Source organism: Salmo salar, unplaced genomic scaffold (genome assembly GCF_965601325.2).
Source record: "Salmo salar unplaced genomic scaffold, fSalSal1 ptg000152l, whole genome shotgun sequence".
In the NCBI taxonomy this organism is placed as follows: Eukaryota; Metazoa; Chordata; class Actinopteri; order Salmoniformes; family Salmonidae; genus Salmo; species Salmo salar.
The window spans coordinates 1,921,400-1,945,000 of record NW_027675323.1 but is presented as its reverse complement, the minus strand read 5'-3'; the positions used below and the strand labels follow the sequence as shown (position 1 = coordinate 1,945,000).

Below are 23,601 nucleotides of genomic sequence, written 5' to 3'. Positions count from 1 at the left end.
AAGGACTTGTTCTCAACTGGCCCACCTGGTTAAATAAAGGACTTGTTCTCAACTGGCCCACCTGGTTAAATAAAGGACTTGTTCTCAACTTGCCCACCTGGTTAAATAAAGGACTTGTTCTCAACTGGCCCACCTGGTTAAATAAAGGTGAAATTAAATAAACAGTAATGGCATTACCCCGGCAACACAGAGAAAACATGATGAACAGTCTGTCATTGTAGAAAACGGACAACCCCTCCTCAACTCCCAGGTCAACCCGAGCCAATCAGCTATTGGTGTCCAGGGCTCCATGTAATACCCTCCACTGGATAACCCCTGACCTTTCCAGCACTGGGAGCTTATAAAGCACCCTCCACCTATACCCTGCCATGCTCTCAGCCCCCACAACCCCCTGCCTCTGATGCCCCTTCCCTCCCGCTAAGCCCACCTCCGTACGGTACAGTAGCCTCTGTGCTGCTTTGAGTCAGAACGCTGCCACCCTGCTCTCCAGGTCCACCAAACCCAGTGATCAGTGGTTCCTCCCAGACCCACGGCCCAGGCACCACCACCACCCCCTCCTCTCGTGTGGGTCTCAGCAGCTGCCAGGCCCTCAGTACTGCAGCATAGAAATCAGAGACCCCTGTTGTATTGAGTCTCTCCGGCCGCATGATGAAGAGCTGCTGATCCAGCCACAAACCCAATTCAGTTTTCCATAAATGGCACCAAAAACTGTCTCCCTTTTTAATTTACCACTAAAACCTGTTCTTAGGACCAAGCCATAAAAAAATGTATAATAATAATAACTGGTTTACGTTTTAACTACCAACAATTGGTAAAAACTTTCCCCTTTCGGAAACAATGGGACGACCTCAGAGTTGACAAGGTAAAACTCTGTTGTTCTGCCGCTGAACAAGGCAGTTAACCCACTGGTCCCCAGGAGGCCGTCATTGTAAATAGAATTTGTTCTTAACTGACCTGCCTAGTTAAATAAAGGTCTCATTAAAAAGTCTGGCAATAACTTAACTTTTCATTAATTAGACAGACTCCTCTAAATAATAAATATAATAAAATAACAAAAAAACAGTTAACCTGTTAGGGCTAGGGGGCAGCATTGACACGGCTGGATAAAAAACATACCCGATTTAATCTGGTTACCACTCCTACTCAGTAACTAGAATATGCATATACTTATTACATATGGATAGAAAACACCCTAAATTTTCTAAAACTGTTTGAATGGTGTCTGTGAGTATAACAGAACTCAAATGGCAGGTCAAAACCTGAGAGATTCCTTTACAGGAAGTGGCCTGTCTGACCATTTCTGGAACTTCTTTGCCATCTCTATCATTTACTAAGGATCTCTGCTCTAACGTGACACTTCCCACGTCGTCCATAGGCTCTCAGAGCCCGGGAAAAAAGAGAATGTCGTCATTCCAGCCCCAGGCTGAAACACATTATCGCCTTTCTCAAGTGGCCCATCAAGAGACACTAGCTTATGCGCGTGACCCCGACCGCCCCCGCCTTTGGGATTTTTTCCTCTGTTTGCCGAAAAGGAGATTCCCTGTCGGAATTTTATCGCTTTTCTACGAGAAAAATGACGTAAAAATTGATTTTAAACAGCGGTTGACATGCTTCGACGTACGGCAATGGAATACTTTGAATTTTATTGTCAGGAATTGCGCCAAGCGCGCGACACTTCTTTACTATTTCGGATAGTGTCTGGAACGCACGAACAAAACGCCGCTATTCGGATATAACGATGGATTATTTTGGACCAAACCAACATTTGTTATTGAAGTAGACGTCCTGGGTGTGCATTCTGACGAAGACAACAAAAGGTAATGACATTTTTATAATAGTAAATATGATTATGGTGAGTGCTAAACTTGCCGGGTGTCTAAATAGCGAGCCCGTGATGCCTGGGCTATGTACTTAGAATATTGAAAAATGTGCTTTCACCAAAAAGCTATTTTAAAATCGGACATATCGAGTGCATAGAGGAGGTCTGTATCTATAATTCTTAAAATAATTGTTATGCTTTTTGTGAACGTTTATCGTGAGTAATTTAGTAAAATGTTAGCGAATTCCCCGTAAGTTTGCGGGGGGTATGCTAGTTCTGAACGTCACATGCTAATGTAAAAAGCTGGTTTTTGATATAAATATGAACTTGATTGAACAAAACATGCATGTATTGTATAACATAATGTCCTAGGGTTGTCATCTGATGAAGATCATCAAAGGTGAGTGCTGCATTTAGCTGTCTTCTGGGTTTTGGTGACATTATATGCTGGCTTGAAAAATGGGTGTCTGATTATTTCTGGCTTGGTACTCTGCTGACATAATCTAATGTTTTGCTTTCGTTGTAAAGCCTTTTTGAAATCGGACAGTGTGGTTAGATTAACGAGAGTCTTATCTTTAAATGGCTGTAAAATAGTCATATGTTTGAGAAATTGAAGTAATAGGATTTTGAAGATTTTGAAAATCGCGCCACAGGCTGGCAGTGGCTGTTACGTAGGTGGGACGAATTCGTCCCGCCGGTCCCATAGAGGTTAAATGCTAAGTACTATACATAGGTTTTATTAAAAAATAACAATAGAACCTATTTAGTACTATAATGGTATTTACTAACATAATATTATTACTATAATAGTTTCTAAAGGGGTTCTAGGCTACCCTACCCTAGAATTAGGGTTCAGGATAAAACAGGTTATACGTAGGGTTAGAGTTTCTGTACAGCACTTTGTGACATCTGCTGATGTAAAAAGGTCTTCATAAATACATTAGATTGATTGTTAGGTTCAGGGTATTTAAAGAGATAAACTGTATGGGTTTATATCTCTCTTGCTCCTCCCTGTGGTCTTCTGTGGGAACTACATACCTCATTCACCACACTTGATAGGCTCATAATCTGAGGTAGCAACTGAGTCAGAGCTACAAATCAATGATCTCCACCTATCCATTAGGTTTACAACTCAGTGAACCTGCGCAGCATTCTCTCTATTTGATGTCTACGAACCAACAGATTTCAACGATTATCATATTACCCAGCAGCCATTTAGAAACAAATAAAAAGGTTATTTCTTTTTATTCTTTCTTCTGACTGTTTAAATCGGCCACATCTTGAAAAAGAGAACAGGGACATGCGATTTGTTGAGAATCTACACCTTTTTATATATAAAATATATATATATATATATATATAGAGTTAACCATGACCAGAACATGTTTAACGTTTGAAGGCTTTGCGCCAACCATCCCTATAGGCCATCACAATCTATAACCAGGTGAACAGTGAGCTTCCTCACCAAGTAGCTGTAACCTAGTTAATAATAAGTTACCTGAGGTAAACCTACAAGGATAGTTAATAATAAGTTACCTGAGGTAAACCTACAAGGTTAGTTAATAATAAGTTACCTGAGGTAAACCTACAAGGATAGTTAATAATAAGTTACCTGAGGTAAACCTACAAGGTTAGTTAATAATAAGTTACCTGAGGTAAACCTACAAGGATAGTTAATAAGTTACCTGAGGTAAACCTACAAGGATAGTTAATAAGTTACCTGAGGGAGGGGTTAGAGGGAGGGAGGAAGAGAGAGAGGAACTGCATGCAACATCAAGAGGGAGACAAATAGTTTTGTTCCAATGTTAGAGCCCTTAACATGGAACAAATGACATAATGAATCTTAAAATGTGAGTTGTTAGAATATATGAAGGGTAACAGTTTTCTATGAAGTACGTATGTATCATTATTTTAATCACCTTTATAATGCCTTATAAATCAATAAGTCCTGAGGAGGTGTGATATATGGTTATTATACAGAACCACGGCTAAGGGCTGTTCTTAGACAAGACACAACACGGATTGAGAATTATCTAACACTTTCAACAATACAATCACATTTCATTTCATTGGTTTCATACACATATTTATCAGATGTTATTGTGGGTGAAGTGAAATGCTTGTGTTCCTGGTTCCAACAGTGCAGTAATATCTAACAATGCTTGTGTTCCTGGTTCCAACAGTGCAGTAATATCTAACAATGCTTGTGTTCCCGGCTCCAACAGTGCAGTAATATCTAACAATGCTTGTGTTCCTGGCTCCAACAGTGCAGTAATATCTAACAATGCTTGTGTTCCCAGCTCACAGAGGGCAAATCTAAAAAGTCAATGAAAATATTAGGACAAGCAATGTATATATATATATATATATATATATATATATATATATATATATTGTGTACTGTGATGTGATGCATAGACAATTTGGAGTACATCTGTAGTATATCTGAAGAATAGTAGATGTACAGCAGTAGTTATATAGGATGAACCATGACTAGAATACAGTATATACATATGAAGTGGACAGCAGTAGTTATATAGGATGAACCATGACTAGAATACAGTATATACATATGAAGTGGACAGCAGTAGTTATATAGGATGAACCAGGACTGGAATACAGTATATACATATGAAGTGGACAGCAGTAGTTATATAGGATGAACCATGACTAAAATACAGTATATACATATGAAGTGGACAGTAGTAGTTATATAGGATGAACCATGACTAGAATACAGTATATACATATGAAGTGGACAGCAGTAGTTATATAGGATGAACCATGACTAGAATACAGTATATACATATGAAGTGGACAGCAGTAGTTATATAGGATGAACCATGACTAGAATACAGTATATACATATGAAGTGGACAGCAGTAGTTATATAGGATGAACCATGACTGGAATACAGTATATACATTTTTATTTATTTCACCTTTATTTAACCAGGTAGGCAAGTTGAGAACAAGTTCTCATTTACAATTGCGACCTGGCCAAGATAAAGCAAAGCAGTTCGACAACATACAACAACACAGAGTTACACATGGAATAAACAAACGTACAGTCAATAATACAGTAAAAAAATAAGTCTATATACAATGTGAGCAAATGAGGTGAGATAAGGGAGGTAAAGGCAAAAAGGCCATGGTGGCAAAGTAAATACAATATAGCAAGTAAAACTCTGGAATGGTAGATTTGTAGTGGAAGAAAGTGCAAAGTAGACATAGAAATAATGGGGTGCAAAGGAGCAAAATAAATTAATAAATAAATAAATAAATACATTAGGGGAAGAGGTAGTTGGGCTAAATTATAGATGGGCTATGTACAGGTGCAGTGATCTGTGAGCTGCTCTGACAGCTGGTGCTTAAAGCTAGTGAAGGAGATATGTGTTTCCAGTTTCAGAGATTTTTGTAGTTCGTTCCAGTCATTGGCAGCAGAGAACTGGAAGGAGAGACGGCCAAAGGAGGAAATTGCTTTGTGGGTAACCAGAGAGATCCCTGGCCTTATCTTCTCTCAAGAAGATGTCTGGTAGGCCCATTTAAATACCTTTTTTGGACATTTCAAGATAGCAGATGTTTGAGTTGGGTCTATTAACACAGCTGTGAGTTGTTATTTTTTTCATTTTTGACAAAATGAGCACTCCTGGAAGTGACAGATTTTGACTCATATTGAGTGATAAGACTGAGCTATTTAAAAACACTTTTTCAACATTTCAAGATAGCAGTTAGTTCAGTTTGATCTTATTAAAGACAGCTGTATCATTTTTTTATTCATTTTGACATATTGTTTGGGACCACTTTTTTTGCTCTGTTTGAAGGCTGTCAACTTCTTCTCAGGAGGAGAATCACTTAGCCTTTCGACTAATTTTCAAATGATAGGATGCCTATTTAAAAACACTTTAGTAGGTGCAAGCGTCCCACCTAGCCCATAGAGGTTAAACCTAAACAGAATAAGTTGCAACTTAAGGTATAATTATTTTATTCATTTTGACATATTGTTTGGGACCACTTTTTTTGCTCTGTTTGAAGGCTGTCAGCTTCTTCTCAGGAAGAGAATCCCTTAGCCTTTCGACTAATTTTGGGTTAGTTGGACTAATTTTGGGTTAGTTCTCTCAAGAAGAACAAACCTATTTCAACATGACAGAAAGTAAGACAGGAGAACCTATTTCAACATGACGGAGAGTAAGACAGGAGAACCTATTTCAACATGACAGAGAGTAAGACAGGAGAACCTATTTCAACATGACAGAGAGTAAGACAGGAGAACCTATTTCAACATGACGGAGAGTAAGACAGGAGAACCTATTTCAACATGACGGAGAGTAAGACAGGAGAACCTATTTCAACATGACGGAGAGTAAGACAGGAGTCCCTGACCTTATCTTCTCTCAAGAAGATGTCTGGTAGGCAGGGCTGGGCGATATGGACCAAAAGTCATATCCTGATATATTTAGGCTGAATATCGATATAAGATATATATCCTGATATTTTTTTCTGCAAAGTGAGAGCAAATGTTCAGTCAAAGTCAAAGCCAGATATGACATGTCTCAAGTAGTTTTATTGAAAGCGGCTATTTCAGTGAACAGTTGAAAAATCAAATGAATAAATAATAAACAGGGCTCTTCACCTGGTTCAGATTAAATGCTCAGCTGTTCAAATAACAACAACATGTAAACATAAACACTGTAGAACAACAGGACGACCTTTTTGAAATCAAAGCTCCATAAGGTGCACATTTAAATAAATACAAATATCTTAAACAAAAATAGCCTATAAAATAAAATAGGCCTATCTTTTTCTGAAATAAATATTATATATATTTATGAGAAAAGTCAACTTTTTTTTTAGTTTGACAACTTTTAAATGGCTTATTAAAATCAAATTACAGATTTCTTCTCCTTTCTAACAAATCCACAGATGCAAATAACGAACATTACAAAATAATAAAATATGACAAACCCTAGTAAGGGCAGCAATTATATATAAATAAAGAACAAAATAAAGTGCTCAGTTTGAGAAAATGTGTTTTAAACATCAGCCTGAGATTACCATTTGCTTTTTGTTAACTCAATTTCTTATCTGAACAGCCTCAACCAGTTGCACAAGAAACAGACTATCAACTAAATAAACATTTTCCCCTCTTTTTTTACTTTGATAAACAGTAATGCTGTCTTGAGGTAGACATTAGAAGACAAGCGTGTCCTCCTTCGTTTAAAGATTTTGTACGAGAAACACCAGCCTGTCAACGGCATCCGGCTTCAGAGATGCTCTGTGGCAGGTCACGATATTGCCACTGCAGCTGAAAACCCTTTCGGAGGGTGAACTGGTAGCTGGTACCAAGAGATACTTTTTTGCCAGGTGGCTCAGAGCTGGAAAGACAACTTCATGATCCTTCCACCACTTGAGGGGATCAGTGTCACTCTCCACACTTGCTGACTGCAAGTAACTTGACAGTTCATTTTCAATAGCCTCCCTCTTGGTTGGTGGCGCAGTGGTGGTGGCTGTGCGCTGCTTGAAGAAGCTTGCCAGTGTCTTAGCTTTTGGTGCCACTGCTGCTTCTCCATCTGCAGGCTCAGGCACAGTTGGCACACGTAGGTAAGGCGGTTGACAACTGCTCTGATCAGCCAGTAGCGTCTCCACCTCCAAGACAGCTCTGTGCTTCAATGCATCAACTTTTTCACTTGGGATATAGGTGGCCCTGAAGCGTGGATCCACAAATGAAGCCATCTCCAATAGGTCAGTAGTGGCTGGGTCAGAATACTTGCGGTTGAGGTACTCAACAATGCTGGTCTTGATCGATTTGCAAAGCTCGCTATCACCCTCTTCACATGCCAGGAGACTTTCGTTAAAAAGGTGCAGCACAGGTTTTACATATGATAGAGTGACGTACTCCTCACCTGACAAAGCATCGGTAAAGTCCTGGAGAGGTTTCAGCACCTTTTGGACTGCTTCTAGGACCTCTAAGTCCTGCCAGGTAGGGACAAGGTGCCTGGTCTTTTTGTCATTAGACAGGACTTTGGCCAGTGCTCCTTCCTGCTCCAGGACTCTCTCTATCATCTGCTGCCTTGATCCCCAGCGTGTGGCAGACTCGGTTATGAGTTGGTGACTTGGCAGACCCAGCTGAATCTGGACTTCAGCAAGATGTCTCCTTTTCTTCCAGCTGTACCAAAAACAGCTTACAATTCTCTTGCACAGAGAAATGGCCCGGGTGACGCGCTTGTCATTCATGCCATGTCCTGTCAGAATCATAAAAAAACTATTAAACAAATGTGCTTATGCGAGAAATTTGACTCCGTTTTCACTTTAACACACTCATACAACTAAGTGCTTTCCAAAATCAAGCTTTAGAAATATTCTACATTAATATTTTCTTGTTTCATAGTTTATTTTTTTTAAATCAACGCCAGTCCTAATCATAAATATCAAATATTATATTCATTTATTTTGTGAATTTTAATCCTGTAAGTGATTTTTATGTATTATTATTTGTGTATAATTTATAAATGATGACTATACTGTATGTACATTTACTGATGTTTCGTTCTTGTTGTTGTTCTTAGTATTTATGCTTAGTATTTAATGCTACTTCATATTTCTACTCCACTAAAAACTCCACAATGTTTAGGCCTACCTACGTGTCAACATTAGTTTCTAGTTACTTTGCAGTTGGCTCTTCAATCCAGAGAAAAAACTATAGTCTATCATAATAACTAAATATGTTACCTTGATGATATCAACAGGCTAACCAGCATTTTAAAGTCATAATTACCTCACCTTTACCAGCTGTAACATTAAAGTGGTAAACACATCAATGCATCACTAATTCTTATCCAATAACCTAATAAATATGGTTCTGAAATCTACCATCCTGTATTGTAAGTGATTTTACTTTTAGCACTTTATGTTTTGTGTTTTATTAATCCATTTTTGGCCAAGACAGCAGCATAAAACAAAAAGTTGCAGACAGACACAAAGGAAAATAATGAAAAACTAATATTTTAATATGTTTTTTATTTAAAGTAAAATATGTGAATAGTCCTTAATAAAACACTGCACTCCCCAATAGCCAAGTGTAGTCTGACCGAAGCACTGCATCCTCATCGTTCAGCTCCACCGCTCTGACCACGTCGCTCCCGTTGGCGGTTGTTATAGCAACCGGATGCTTTTCTTGGAGTTTCCCAGCTTGCGTCCTGCGAGGCCTCAGCTATATGCTCACCGGTGTGATCCTGGGGGGAAATAACTTGTTTTGGAGACACGACGCTGTTTTCATCTCCCCCAGTCGTTGAATGAAGTGAACATGTCACGCTTCATGTAAAGGCTCACATTGTCCTGCTCGACCCACATATCGCTGGTCAACGCCAAAATGGGTCCCGTTAGCGAGCCGGTCAGCAAGGCTCTGCCTGACTTCAGTGGACATTTGTGGCAGTGCTTCTCGTGTAAAGTAGTTGGGAAGCTCATATCTCGGGTCCATAGTTTTCAGTAGCTTTTTGAATCCGACTTGTTCCACAGTTGCAACAGGGACCATATCTTTAGCAATGTGATAGGACACCGCTGTAGTTATAGTACACCACTTGCCAATTTTCTTTTCATAAAGGCACACTGCGGGAAAATGAAGTTTGCAGTGAGCTTTGTTTCGGGGCTTTTTCGGGTTGTCGACGGCTTGCGGCTGGGGCTTCTGCAGCGCGCAGTTTCACACACTCTTCGTATTGCAGTTTGTGCCACTGTTTTAGGTGGTGAAAAAGATTGTAGTGCTTCCACCCCTGGCTGTAACTTTTTTTATGGCACTGCCTACATATAACGTGATTTTGTTGCTCATCTGATACTTTGAATCCGAACCATCTCCAAATTACTGAGCCAATGCTTTTTCTTTTACTAACCAATTCCTCGTCAAAACGCTCCGCAGACGCTGTTGCTTCCTCCATGTTTGTTGAAGTGTCTGTTCCTGCCCCTCCGCCCTCTGTGCATGAAAGAGGAGGCGCGGGGAGCAGCGCAGAGAGCTCCGGGTCTGCAGCTTGCTTGGAGCAAGGATCAAAGCGCAAATTTCAACTATATCGATATATGCGAAATGGTCTAATTTCATATCACATTTAAAATATATACCGATATATTTTTTATATCGATATATCGCCCAGCCCTAGTCAGGCTGATAAGAACAATTCTTATTTTGTATAACGGGTCACTTAGGATGGCAGTAGCATTGTTGACGAAATGCAGGCATCGCAGCAGAATTAGGAAGCGGTCTTGGGAAAAGAGGGTGGCAAAGAAGGGAGTTGCAAACATAGGATCTGTGCTCCAGTATTCTCTTAGGGAGTTCTTCTTTACTATCCCCATGAGGAGGACTGTCACCAGGAAGGTATACATTTCACTAATTGTGGTTGTCACCCATTTAGCGAGTTTCCCCCCTCACTCCTGGCTCTCTCTTCTCTTGTAGCTCCAAGGCATAGCGATTGGTCTCCTGTACTATGTTTCCCACCAGCTCCTCTGTCAGAAACAACTTGAAGCACTCTGCCTCAGATGGAAATGGACTCCAGACTGGGACTCATCAAAACAAACAGCAGGGCCAGGAGGGGTGAAATGACTGGTGGCCTTCCAGCTACCACAGAACTCCTGTACTTCATCCACTGTCGGTCTCCCTCCATCACCACCAGCATCTTCAAAGGGACCTGGTACTTGGTCAGTGGACAAGGGAACCTCAGATTCAGGGTTCTCAATGGCTACAAGGTTGGGGGGGGGGCAGCTCCTCACTGTCAGAATCTGATTCCTGACTTTCAGACTCAGACTCATTGTCAGAATTGTAAAAAAAAATCTCCAGAATTTCCACATTTGTGAGTTGTCTCCTTTTGAAAGACATTGCTAATGCTACAGCTTAGCTCACTAGCTACATAAACAACAACACTGAATGGCTCAGAGTGAGAGGGGACGTGATTGACTGCTGGCGTGCGTCACTTGTATCAATAAATCACCATCAGAAAATGTTTTGTGAGGTAATTATTTGTGTATTTACTGTTTTATTCACATGTTTTCAATTCTGGGTGACAAATCATGCATTCCGATTCTTGCATAGATTGTAATGGGCACATATTATGTGTGTAAAATACTTATTTGAAGGTTATACTGATTGTGATGAGCTAAGCTAATTCCAGCTATGTGTATGGAGCCATGTTTGTTGACATACAATGCATTCTGGGTTTCACGTAATCATCCGTTTGACCAAAGATGTTATAACAAAATGAGGTGAGTAAGAGTTCACTCATTTTTTGAGGACTTCCGGAAATGAATGGTGGGATGTGAACGACGGTAGATTACACACCCCTTCAACACTATAAACAGACCGAACTCATCTTGTCTTTTATTATCTTCGGTTTCTGTGAGGGGAAAAAATGCATGGCTGCTCGCTGAAACTAATCTCGGATAACTTTCCATTTCTAGAAAGTGTTTTACCTAATTATTTCGATCAATGGTGAGTTCACCCCGTGATGTGATTAATTATACATAGTAATTGCAAATAGCTAATTCATATTGTAGTTTACGTCAGCCGAGAGTTAGAAAATATGACTGCTTGTGTTGGGTCAATCTTTCTTCAGTTAGCGCTACGACAAATGTAGCCTACATTTTTTCCGGTTACGATGATTGTGTTGTGCTATATATATATATATATATACTTCTGTGAATATCTGAACCATTTGCATCAAAAAATAAACTGCTCACATTCTGGAGATAAACTTTGTAAGGACTGTGTGTGTTTTTGTGTAAATAGTTTCTGAAAAAAGTGTGTCCAGCTCAAATACTGATTGTTGCGTCATTGGAAACTGGCCGTTTTAAATAGCGTTCTAAACAAGAGTTCTAAACGAGCGTTCTAAATTAGTGTTCTAAAACAGCGTTCTAAACAAGCGTTCTAAACGAGCGTTCTAAAAGAGTGTGTCCAGCTCAAACGCTGATTGTTGCGTCATTGTAAAGTGTCCGTTGTAACGGGGTTCCAACCTACTAATCAACCCGCTTCACTGTAGAACGGCTGGTATGAATAATAACAATGGCTGGGCTGATGGGCACTTCAGTGAGTTGGAGCCTTTGATTGCCCTGCCTCTGGGAGCCTGTCGACTTGTTACATGATTACTGAGTGAAAGAGAGCCTATGAAAGTTTTCATGGAGGGTGGGGGACCCCTGGTGGCTGAACCTGAGATCAATGAGAGAACTTGTCAGAAAAACGACAAGAGTCCCACTTTCTCTGTCATTGTACAAAGTAGAGAGTGGGGGAAAAATGTGTAAAAATGTATACAGAGGCTCTTGAATTTGTCATAAAAAAATAAAAATAGTGAAAAAGGATTAAAATAAAGTTCCAACAGTACATGAGATGATCAGACTGAACCAACTGCTATCTTAAAATGTTTATTCAGTTAGGAAACAGAGGATGTATTACATAAAGTTATCACAGAATTAAAGTTATCACACAATTAAATAATACATCCTCACTCACACAGACAAACATGGCTTCATTATTGTTCACAGTTTTATTATCATAGTTTCTCACAGATCCTGGCTTCCACTGTTAGAATGGCTGAGCGAGAGGTGGTGGGGCTTTTATTTAAGTATCTATGTGGATCCTACTACAGTTTAACCAGCTCAGCTATAGACTACACCAGCATGACTAGTATCTATGTGGACCCTACTACAGTTTAACCAGCTCAGCTATAGACTACACCAGCATGACTAGTATCTATGTGGACCCTACTACAGTTTAACCAGCTCAGCTATAGACTACACCAGCATGACTAGTATCTATGTGGACCCTACTACAGTTTAACCAGCTCAGCTATAGACTACACCAGCATGACTAGTATCTATGTGGACCCTACTACAGTTTAACCAGCTCAGCTATAGACTACACCAGCATGACTAGTATCTATGTGGACCCTACTACAGTTTAACCAGCTCAGCTATAGACTACACCAGCATGACTAGTATCTATGTGGACCCTACTACAGTTTAACCAGCTCAGCTATAGACTACACCAGCATGACTAGTATCTATGTGGACCCTACTACAGTTTAACCAGCTCAGCTATAGACTACACCAGCATGACTAGTATCTATGTGGACCCTACTACAGTTTAACCAGCTCAGCTATAGACTACACCAGCATGACTAGTATCTATGTGGACCCTACTACAGTTTAACCAGCTCAGCTATAGACTACACCAGCATGACTAGTATCTATGTGGATCCTACTACAGTTTAACCAGCTCAGCTATAGACTACACCAGCATGACTAGTATCTATGTGGACCCTACTACAGTTTAACCAGCTCAGCTATAGACTACACCAGCATGACTAGTATCTATGTGGAGCCTACTACAGTTTAACCAGCTCAGCTATAGACTACACCAGCATGACTAGTATCTATGTGGACCCTACTACAGTTTAACCAGCTCAGCTATAGACTACACCGGCATGACTAGTATCTATGTGGACCCTACTACAGTTTAACCAGCTCAGCTATAGACTACACCAGCGTGACTAGTATCTATGTGGACCCTACTACAGTTTAACCAGCTCAGCTATAGACTACACCAGCATGACTAGTATCTATGTGGACCCTACTACAGTTTAACCAGCTCAGCTATAGACTACACCAGCATGACTAGTATCTATGTGGACCCTACTACAGTTTAACCAGCTCAGCTATAGACTACACCAGCATGACTAGTATCTATGTGGACCCTACTACAGTTTAACCAGCTCAGCTATAGACTACACCAGCATGACTAGTATCTATGTGGACCCTACTACAGTTTAACCAGCTCAGCTATAGACTACACCAGCATGACTAGTATCTATGTGGACCCTACTACAGTTTAACCAGCTCAGCTATAGACTACACCAGCATGACTAGTATCTATGTGGACCCTACTACAGTTTAACCAGCTCAGCTATAGACTACACCAGCATGACTAGTATCTATGTGGACCCTACTACAGTTTAACCAGCTCAGATATAGACTACACCAGCATGACTAGTATCTATGTGGCCCCTACTACAGTTTAACCAGCTCAGCTATAGACTACACCAGCATGACTAGTATCTATGTGGATCCTACTACAGTTTAACCAGCTCAGCTATAGACTACACCAGCATGACTAGTATCTATGTGGACCCTACTACAGTTTAACCAGCTCAGCTATAGACTACACCAGCGTGACTAGTATCTATGTGGACCCTACTACAGTTTAACCAGCTCAGCTATAGACTACACCAGCGTGACTAGTATCTATGTGGATCCTACTACAGTTTAACCAGCTCAGCTATAGACTACACCAGCGTGACTAGTATCTATGTGGATCCTACTACAGTTTAACCAGCTCAGCTATAGACTACACCAGCATGACTAGTATCTATGTGGACCCTACTACAGTTTAACCAGCTCAGCTATAGACTACACCAGCGTGACTAGTATCTATGTGGATCCTACTACAGTTTAACCAGCTCAGCTATAGACTACACCAGCATGACTAGTATCTATGTGGACCCTACTACAGTTTAACCAGCTCAGCTATAGACTACACCAGCATGACTAGTATCTATGTGGACCCTACTACAGTTTAACCAGCTCAGCTATAGACTACACCAGCATGACTAGTATCTATGTGGACCCTACTACAGTTTAACCAGCTCAGCTATAGACTACACCAGCATGACTAGTATCTATGTGGACCCTACTACAGTTTAACCAGCTCAGCTATAGACTACACCAGCATGACTAGTATCTATGTGGACCCTACTACAGTTTAACCAGCTCAGCTATAGACTACACCAGCATGACTAGTATCTATGTGGACCCTACTACAGTTTAACCAGCTCAGCTATAGACTACACCAGCATGACTAGTATCTATGTGGACCCTACTACAGTTTAACCAGCTCAGCTATAGACTACACCAGCATGACTAGTATCTATGTGGACCCTACTACAGTTTAACCAGCTCAGCTATAGACTACACCAGCATGACTAGTATCTATGTGGACCCTACTACAGTTTAACCAGCTCAGCTATAGACTATACCAGCATGACTAGTATCTATGTGGACCCTACTACAGTTTAACCAGCTCAGCTATAGACTACACCAGCATGACTAGTATCTATGTGGACCCTACTACAGTTTAACCAGCTCAGCTATAGACTACACCAGCATGACTAGTATCTATGTGGACCCTACTACAGTTTAACCAGCTCAGCTATAGACTACACAAGCATGACTAGTATCTATGTGGACCCTACTACAGTTTAACCAGCTCAGCTATAGACTACACCAGCATGACTAGTATCTATGTGGACCCTACTACAGTTTAACCAGCTCAGATATAGACTACACCAGCATGACTAGTATCTATGTGGCCCCTACTACAGTTTAACCAGCTCAGCTATAGACTACACCAGCATGACTAGTATCTATGTGGATCCTACTACAGTTTAACCAGCTCAGCTATAGACTACACCAGCATGACTAGTATCTATGTGGACCCTACTACAGTTTAACCAGCTCAGCTATAGACTACACCAGCATGACTAGTATCTATGTGGACCCTACTACAGTTTAACCAGCTCAGCTATAGACTACACCAGCATGACTAGTATCTATGTGGATCCTACTACAGTTTAACCAGCTCAGCTATAGACTACACCAGCGTGACTAGTATCTATGTGGATCCTACTACAGTTTAACCAGCTCAGCTATAGACTACACCAGCGTGACTAGTATCTATGTGGACCCTACTACAGTTTAACCAGCTCAGCTATAGACTACACCAGCGTGACTAGTATCTATGTGGATCCTACTACAGTTTAACCAGCTCAGCTATAGACTACACCAGCATGACTAGTATCTATGTGGACCCTACTACAGTTTAACCAGCTCAGCTATAGACTACACCAGCATGACTAGTATCTATGTGGACCCTACTACAGTTTAACCAGCTCAGCTATAGACTACACCAGCATGACTAGTATCTATGTGGACCCTACTACAGTTTAACCAGCTCAGCTATAGACTACACCAGCATGACTAGTATCTATGTGGACCCTACTACAGTTTAACCAGCTCAGCTATAGACTACACCAGCATGACTAGTATCTATGTGGACCCTACTACAGTTTAACCAGCTCAGCTATAGACTACACCAGCATGACTAGTATCTATGTGGACCCTACTACAGTTTAACCAGCTCAGCTATAGACTACACCAGCATGACTAGTATCTATGTGGACCCTACTACAGTTTAACCAGCTCAGCTATAGACTACACCAGCATGACTAGTATCTATGTGGACCCTACTACAGTTTAACCAGCTCAGCTATAGACTACACCAGCATGACTAGTATCTATGTGGACCCTACTACAGTTTAACCAGCTCAGCTATAGACTACACCAGCATGACTAGTATCTATGTGGACCCTACTACAGTTTAACCAGCTCAGCAGTACCATAGATATTAAACCCAGGATAGAGGGGCTGAGTGAATGTGGTCTGGACTCTGTGGAGGAGGGTCATTGTGTCAGAGACACTGTAGAAGGACAGAGTACCTGCCTTGTGATCCAGGTACACTCCTACTCTGGAGGACTGAGGGCCTGATACTTTAGTCTCAACATTATTGTGTATGAAATAATAACCATCACTATAGCACTGTAAACTCCAGGACTTGTTATTGTATCCAAATCTATTACCTCTCTCTGTTCTGCTGATGTCTTTATATGAGACTGCTGTAATAACATTACCAGTCCTCTCCACCTCCCAGTAACAGCGTCCAGACAGACCCTCTCTACACAGAACCTGGTAATGGTTGGTGAATCTGTCTGGATGGTCAGGATATGGTTGGACTTGGCCTGTACAGGTCACCTTTCTGTTCCCTTCAGACAGAGAGAGGAGTGTGTTTGCTGTGTTTGGGTCCAGTGTGAGCTGACAGGAATCTGGGAGAAGAGCAGAGACCAATGAGGGGAGTCAGAACAATAAGTTAAGTCAGATACTGTATCTACCCTGTCTTTGATTAGAGCACAGCAGAGATCAAATCAGAGAAATATGAGGAGTCAGATAGATACCCAGTCTTTGATTAGATCTACTATTGCTATATATTTCTAGAGGGATTGTTAGGAGTGGCAGTAAAAAGAGACTGTTAGTTACTTCACAATAAAGAGACTCACATTGTAACAACTGTTCTCTGGTCTTGGGCTCTGGAGGCAGAACAACCTCCACTATATTCACTACAGACACACAAACACATTGACAGAGAGAGGGAATGTTATCATCATACCATATTCCACATGTATATGACTAGTAGGGAACTTTCAATGGTCTAAAGTTGATGTTCTGATTGTTTTCAACACACCTGTAGTGGAGATCTTGGTCCATTCTCCTTTAAGGAAGTCTTCTAGTTTCTCTCTCAGTTCAGACACAGTCTTACTCACATCTCCAAAGAACTGAAGAGGACGGACAACGATGCTGGGTAAGTCTGAAGATATACTGATACTGGAGAGAGACTGATAACTCTGGAGAGAGAGACAGACAGAGAGAGACAGAGACAGAGAGAGAGAGAGAGACAGAGACAGACAGAGAGAGAGAGAGAGAGAGAGAGAGAGAGAGAGAGAGAGAGAGGGACAGAGAGAGAGAGAGAGAGAGAGAGAGGGACAGAGAGAGAGAGAGAGAGAGAGAGAGAGAGAGAGAGACAGAGAGAGAGAGAGAGAGAGGGGAACAGACAGGACAACATAAGATGAATAGTTTCACATGAAGTTCATTTCATATCACATGTAACAAGACAGTTTAGTTACCTGGAGGAAATGGATGTGATCCTCTGTGTGTGAGAGCTGCTCCAGCTCAGTGCTTCTCTTCCTCAGCTCAGCTATCTCCTGCTTCAGTTGCTCCAGGACTCCTTCAGCTTCACTCACTTGAGCCTTCTCTTGGGCTCTGATCAGCTCCTTCACCTCAGAGCTCCTTCTCTCAATGGAGCGGATCAGCTCAGTAAAGATCTGATCACTGTCCTCCACTGCTGCCTGTGCAGAGCGCTGTTGAGAGAGAGGGACAGAGAGAGAGAGAGGGACAGAGAGAGAGAGGAAGGAGAGAGAGAGACAGAGAGACAGAGACAGAGAGAGAGAGAGAGAGACAGAGAGAGAGGAGGGACAGAGAGGGACAGAGAGGGACAGAGAGAGAGAGAGGGACAGAGAGAGAGAGGGACAGAGAGAGAGAGAGAGGGACAGAGAGAAAGAGAAGAGAGGGACAGAGAGAGAGAGGGAGAGGGGGACAGAGAGAGAGAGAGAGAGAGAGAGACAGAGAGGGACAGAGATAGAGAGAGGGACAGAGAGAGAGAGAGAGGGGACAGAGACAGAGACAGAGACAGAGACAGAGAGAGAGAGAGAGAGACAGAGAGAGAGAGAGACAGAGAGAGAGAGAGAGACAGAGAGAGAGACAGAGAGAGACAGAGAGAGAGAGAGAGAGAGAGAGACAGAGAGAGAGAGAGAGAGAGACAGAGAGAGAGAGAGAGAGACAGAGAGAGACAGAGACAGAGAGAGACAGAGAGGGAGAGAGAGAGAGAGACAGAGAGAGAGAGAGAGGGACAGAGAGAGAGAAGAGAGGGACAGAGAGAGAGAAGAGAGGGACAGAGAGAGAGAAGAGAGGGACAGAGAGAGAGAAGAGAAAGAGAGAGAGGGACAGAGAGAGGGAGACAGAGAGAGAGAGACAGAGAGAGAGAGAGAGAGAGGGACAGAGAGAGAGAAGAGAGGGACAGAGAGAGAGAAGAGAGGGACAGAGAGAGAGAAGAGAGGGACAGAGAGAGAGAAGAGAGGGACAGAGAGAGAGAGGGACAGAGAGAGAGAGGGACAGAGAGAGAGGGACAGAGAGAGAGAGAGACAGAGAGAGAGAGAAAGAGAGAGAAAGAGAGAGAGACAGAGAGAGACAGAGAGAGAGAGAGACAGAGAGAGAGAGGGACAGAGAGATAGCAGTTAGTTAATAGTATCTCTACTTGCAAATTCATCTTCTGCACATCTATCACTCCAGTGTTTAATTGCTAAATTGTAATTATTTCGCCACCACGGCCTATTTATTAACTTACCTCCTTTATCTTACCTCATTTGCACAACTGTATATAGACTTTTCTACTGTATTATTGACTGTACGTTTGTTTATTCCATGTAACTCTGTGTTGTTGTTTGTGTCACACTGCTTTGCTTTATCTTGGCCAGACCCACGGCCCAGGCACCACCCCCCCTCCTCTCGTGTGGGTCTCAGCAGCTGCCAGGCCCTCAGTACTGCAGCATAGAAATCAGAGACCCCTGTTGTATTGAGTCTCTCCGGCCGCATGATGAAGAGCTGCTGATCCAGCCACAAACCCAATTCAGTTTTCCCTAAATGGCACCAAAAAATGTCTCCCTTTTTAATTTACCACTAAAACCTGTTCTTAGGACCAAGCCATCAAAAAATGTATTATAATAATAACTGGTTTACGTTTTAACTACCAACAATTGGTAAAAACTTTCCCCATTGTTTTAGCTAACTAGTCTACAATTTCATTCCATTCCACACCTGAATGTGCTGGGACTCAGCAGAATCTCACTACTATGATAGTATACAATATACAATGATCTCCACCAATCCATTAGGTTTACAACTCAGTGAACCTGCGCAGCATTCTCTCTATTTGATGTCTACGAACCAACAGATTTCAACGATTATCATATTACCCAGCAGCCATTTAGAAACAAATAAAATAAGGTTATTTCTTTTTTTTCTTTCTTCTGACTGTTTAAATCGGCCACATCTTGAAAAAGAGAACAGGGACATGCGATTTGTTGAGAATTTACACCTTTTTATATATAAAAAAATATATATATACAGTTAACCATGACCAGAACATGTTTAACGTTTGAAGGCTTTGCGCCAACCATCACATAGGTAGGTCACTACAATCTATAACCAGGTTGAATGGTGAGCTACCTCACCAAGTAGCTGTAACCTAGTTAATAATAAGTTACGTGAGGTAAACCTACAAGGAGAGTTAATAATAAGTTACCTGAGGTAAACCTACAAGGATAGTTAATAATAAGTTACATGAGGTAAACCTACAACGATAGTTAATAATAAGTTACCTGAGGTAAACCTACAAGGTTACCTACAAGGGCTCCTCTGTGCTAACAAACCCTGTGTACCACCCCTCCCCTGTTTAACCTTGAATTTCGTTCAGATAAACACTTCCACATTTAGCAAAACGAACCAACTCTTTACGGATCTGTTCGGTGGTAATAAACGGAGGCAGATTAGACACCACTACTCTTGTCGAAATCAGCACCAACACAACCCCTCACATAAATCATACTGGTAACTAGCCGGGTAACAAGACTCACCTTTTACATTACCACAACCACCGCCTTGTTCATTCTGGATACAGAGTGTATATGTTCCTCTCCCACCTGTTCACCGACCAGGATCAATAATTCCTCCACACCATTCTCCACAACGCACCTGAAGAGACAGCGTTTCTTCTCCACTCGGTTGAGGACATCAAACTACCCTACTCCCTCCTCAACTCTAACCGATAAACAGAGGAAACCGATAAACAAACCCTCCCACCATGACAAAATACATTTGGAAAATAGGCAAAAGAATAGCTGCACTCTTCACGAACGACAAAACCTCACGTTACCAACTTCTTCTTCTTCTATGGTATAATGGCGGTCCTCAAACCAACGTTAAAGGAGCGTGGCGCCTCCTACTGTGCTGGAGTGTGTTCAATCACGGTTTACACCATTTCTAAATCCTCCTACCTAACTCAGTACTTCTGAGAAAATAAAAAAGATCCCTACTAACTTCTAATAGACCCTCCCCCATCCCCCAAATCCCTTCCAAACCCCCCCAACCCCCCATCCAACCTCAATGACCCTACACTTCAATCTTTCCCTCTCTTCAACATCCTTACAACAATATAACAACACATGCTCCACCGTTTCATTGACAATACCCTCCAGACACAAACCATTCACATGCTGCCAACCAGATGGAAGGACCAGTTCGATGTACAATGTCCTAAAGACAATCGAGGAAACACCACCTCTTCCTTCCTAATCTGACCTTTGAACCTTGGTCCACCGACCTTTAGAGGACATATAAATGCCGTCCCTTGTGCTCAGAGTCCCATCTCTTCTGCCACACATCTATCAAAATGTCTCTGATCTCACATTTGTCCTCACCTCTACCCAGTGGAACATTAATATATATTATATCTTGTTTTAAAGTTATTTTAGCTAACTAGTCTACAATTTCATTCCATTCCACACCTGAATGTGCTGGGACCCAGCAGAATCTCACTACTAGACCCATTCTCTCAATTCTCCATAATAACATTAACACCTCCAATAGTAGGTCACTCCTAATAGATTTACCAGATGATAAACTATTATATGATAATACTAAAAAACACCCTTCTAACTAACCCTACACTCATTAAAACCCACTACCCCATTCCACTACTTTGACCCTATCTGCTCCTGCACCAGGCCAACTAACCCTACACTCATTAAAACCCACTACCCCATTCCACTACTTTGACCCTATCTGCTCCTGCACCAGGCCAACTAACCCTACACTCATTAAAACCCACTACCCCATTCCACTACTTTGACCCTATCTGCTCCTGCACCAGGCCAACTAACCCTACACTCATTAAAACCCACTAGCCCATTCCACTACTTTGACCCTATCTGCTCCTGCACCAGGCCAACTAACCCTACACTCATTAAAACCCACTACCCCATTCCACTACTTTGACCCTATCTGCTCCTGCACCAGGCCAACTAACCCTACACTCATTAAAACCCACTACCCACATTCCACTACTTTGACCCTATCTGCTCCTGCACCAGGCCAACTAACCCTACCCTCATTAAAACCCACTACCCCCATTCCACTACTTTGACCCTATCTGCTCCTGCACCAGGCCAACGACCTGGGAGGACGGGACACCACCACTCAACACACCCTGGAACTCTTCTGAAGTCAAATCTAGTATGATCAAATACTTCTCTGCAGCTGCCACCAAAACATATTTTTTTCAGTGATTTACATTCCATTTCTGCGGTACAGTTGATAACCATTTGCTATGAACACTATGAAGCCAACCTTACTGAAGCATATATCGCTGGTTGGCCCATCCCTCTGTGCTGTCACAGATCTACTACTCACAGGGATCCTCTCAGGATCCTTCAGCCTTGACCCATCCTCCTCTACTTTCTTCACTGCCTCAGCAGTGACAACCTGTTCCCAACAGTGGGGTCAGTGGGATTGGATAGGGGCCCCTCTACCTCTCTCTCTCTCTCTGACTGGAGGAGACAGGTGAAATGGTGTGTCTCCTCTGGTCAACAATACTCACCTTGAGAGACTCCACAGCCTGTTGGAGCTCCTTCAGCTCCTTCTCTCTCTCCTGGAATCTCTGCTGGACCTTCTGCTGACTCATCCCCAGCTGCCTCTGTGGAGAATCACTCTTCAATGAGCTATCAAGCTTTATTAGTCCAGTAGATCAATAGTATAGTAATGTGACATAGGGCCCATAGAGAGGAAGATCTAAAAAAATGGATGGTCCATTTACTAAATGATATTTATTTGTTGCTATGTGAATGATTATAGTTTTTATGGTAGGACTACATGTATCAACAGGTTGAGACTGAACTTTGGACTCATAAAAGGGCATTCAGAATGATAATAGTCTTTGACATTATAAAATGGTGATACATTTAGAGAATCTGGGTTGACATATCAATATACTCAAGGTTTGTGTTCATATTTGTTCTGCTGAGGATTCATTTCATTTCAATGATCTCATATTCAAACAGCCTTAGTTCCTACTGTATCTTTAATTCTTTGTTTATCAGACAGTCACCAACAAGTTGTTCTGGTCTTACCTGTTTCTCAGTCCTCTCTGCTGCAGCTGACACTGTATCATGGCCTTTATGTTCATCCATCAAACACTGATAACAGATACACTGCTGATCGGTACGACAGTAAACCTCCAGCAGTTTGTCATGATGAGAGCAGATCTTCTCCTGTAGTTGTGCGGTGGCTTTGACCAGCTTGTGCTTCTTCAAAGCAGGAAATTCGTAGTGAGATTGGAGGTGAGTCTCACAGTAAGAGGCCAGACACGCCAGACAGGACATGAGGGCTTTCTGCTTTCTGGTCCCAGTGCAGAAATCACACGCCACATCTCTAGGTCCAGCATAGCACAGAGCAGGAGGGGGAGCAGCCTGGAGTCCTGTCTTCTTCAGTTTCTCCACCACCTCAGCCAATAGGTTACTTTTTGTCAGAATAGGCCTTGGAGTGAAGGTCTGTCTGCACTGTGGACAGCTATAGACCCCTTTCAGAACATCCTGATCCCAGCAGCCCTCAATACAGCTCCTACAGTAACTGTGTCCACAGGGGATGGTGACTGGTTCCTTCAGTAGATCCAGACAGACAGAACAACAGAACTGGTCCTGGTCCAGCAGAACTCCCTGTTGAGCCATTTGGACGGTTGTTCACTCTCACACAGACAGACGACACAGACTCAGATCAGTTTCGTTTCCTCAGAAGAGAGTTTGTGAAGGGGGAGGGATTTCCTGGTTCTGCCAGAGGGGTGGGGTTAGAGGGAGGGAGGGGTTAGAGGGAGGGAGGAAGAGAGAGAGGAACTGCATGCAACAGCAAGAGGGAGACAAATAGTCTTGTTCCTTGGTTAGAGCCCTTAACATGGAATAAATGAAATAATGAATCTTAAAATGT

General features: G+C 42.0%; 1 protein-coding gene across 1 annotated transcript; it reads right to left on the bottom strand.

Annotated features, from left to right (window-relative positions):
• Window positions 1-16,102: 16,102 nt before the first annotated feature.
• On the bottom strand, window positions 16,103-23,398 carry LOC145867025 (tripartite motif-containing protein 16). The gene is made up of 6 exons (XM_082971069.1): window positions 22,752-23,398; window positions 22,223-22,318; window positions 17,637-17,870; window positions 17,198-17,357; window positions 17,013-17,072; window positions 16,103-16,781 (listed from the first exon to the last, which is right to left on the bottom strand). The coding sequence occupies exons 1-6, from the start codon at window positions 23,346-23,348 to the stop codon at window positions 16,273-16,275; spliced, it is 1,656 nt and encodes a 551-aa protein (XP_082827195.1). The 5' UTR covers window positions 23,349-23,398; the 3' UTR covers window positions 16,103-16,272.
• Window positions 23,399-23,601: the final 203 nt, after the last annotated feature.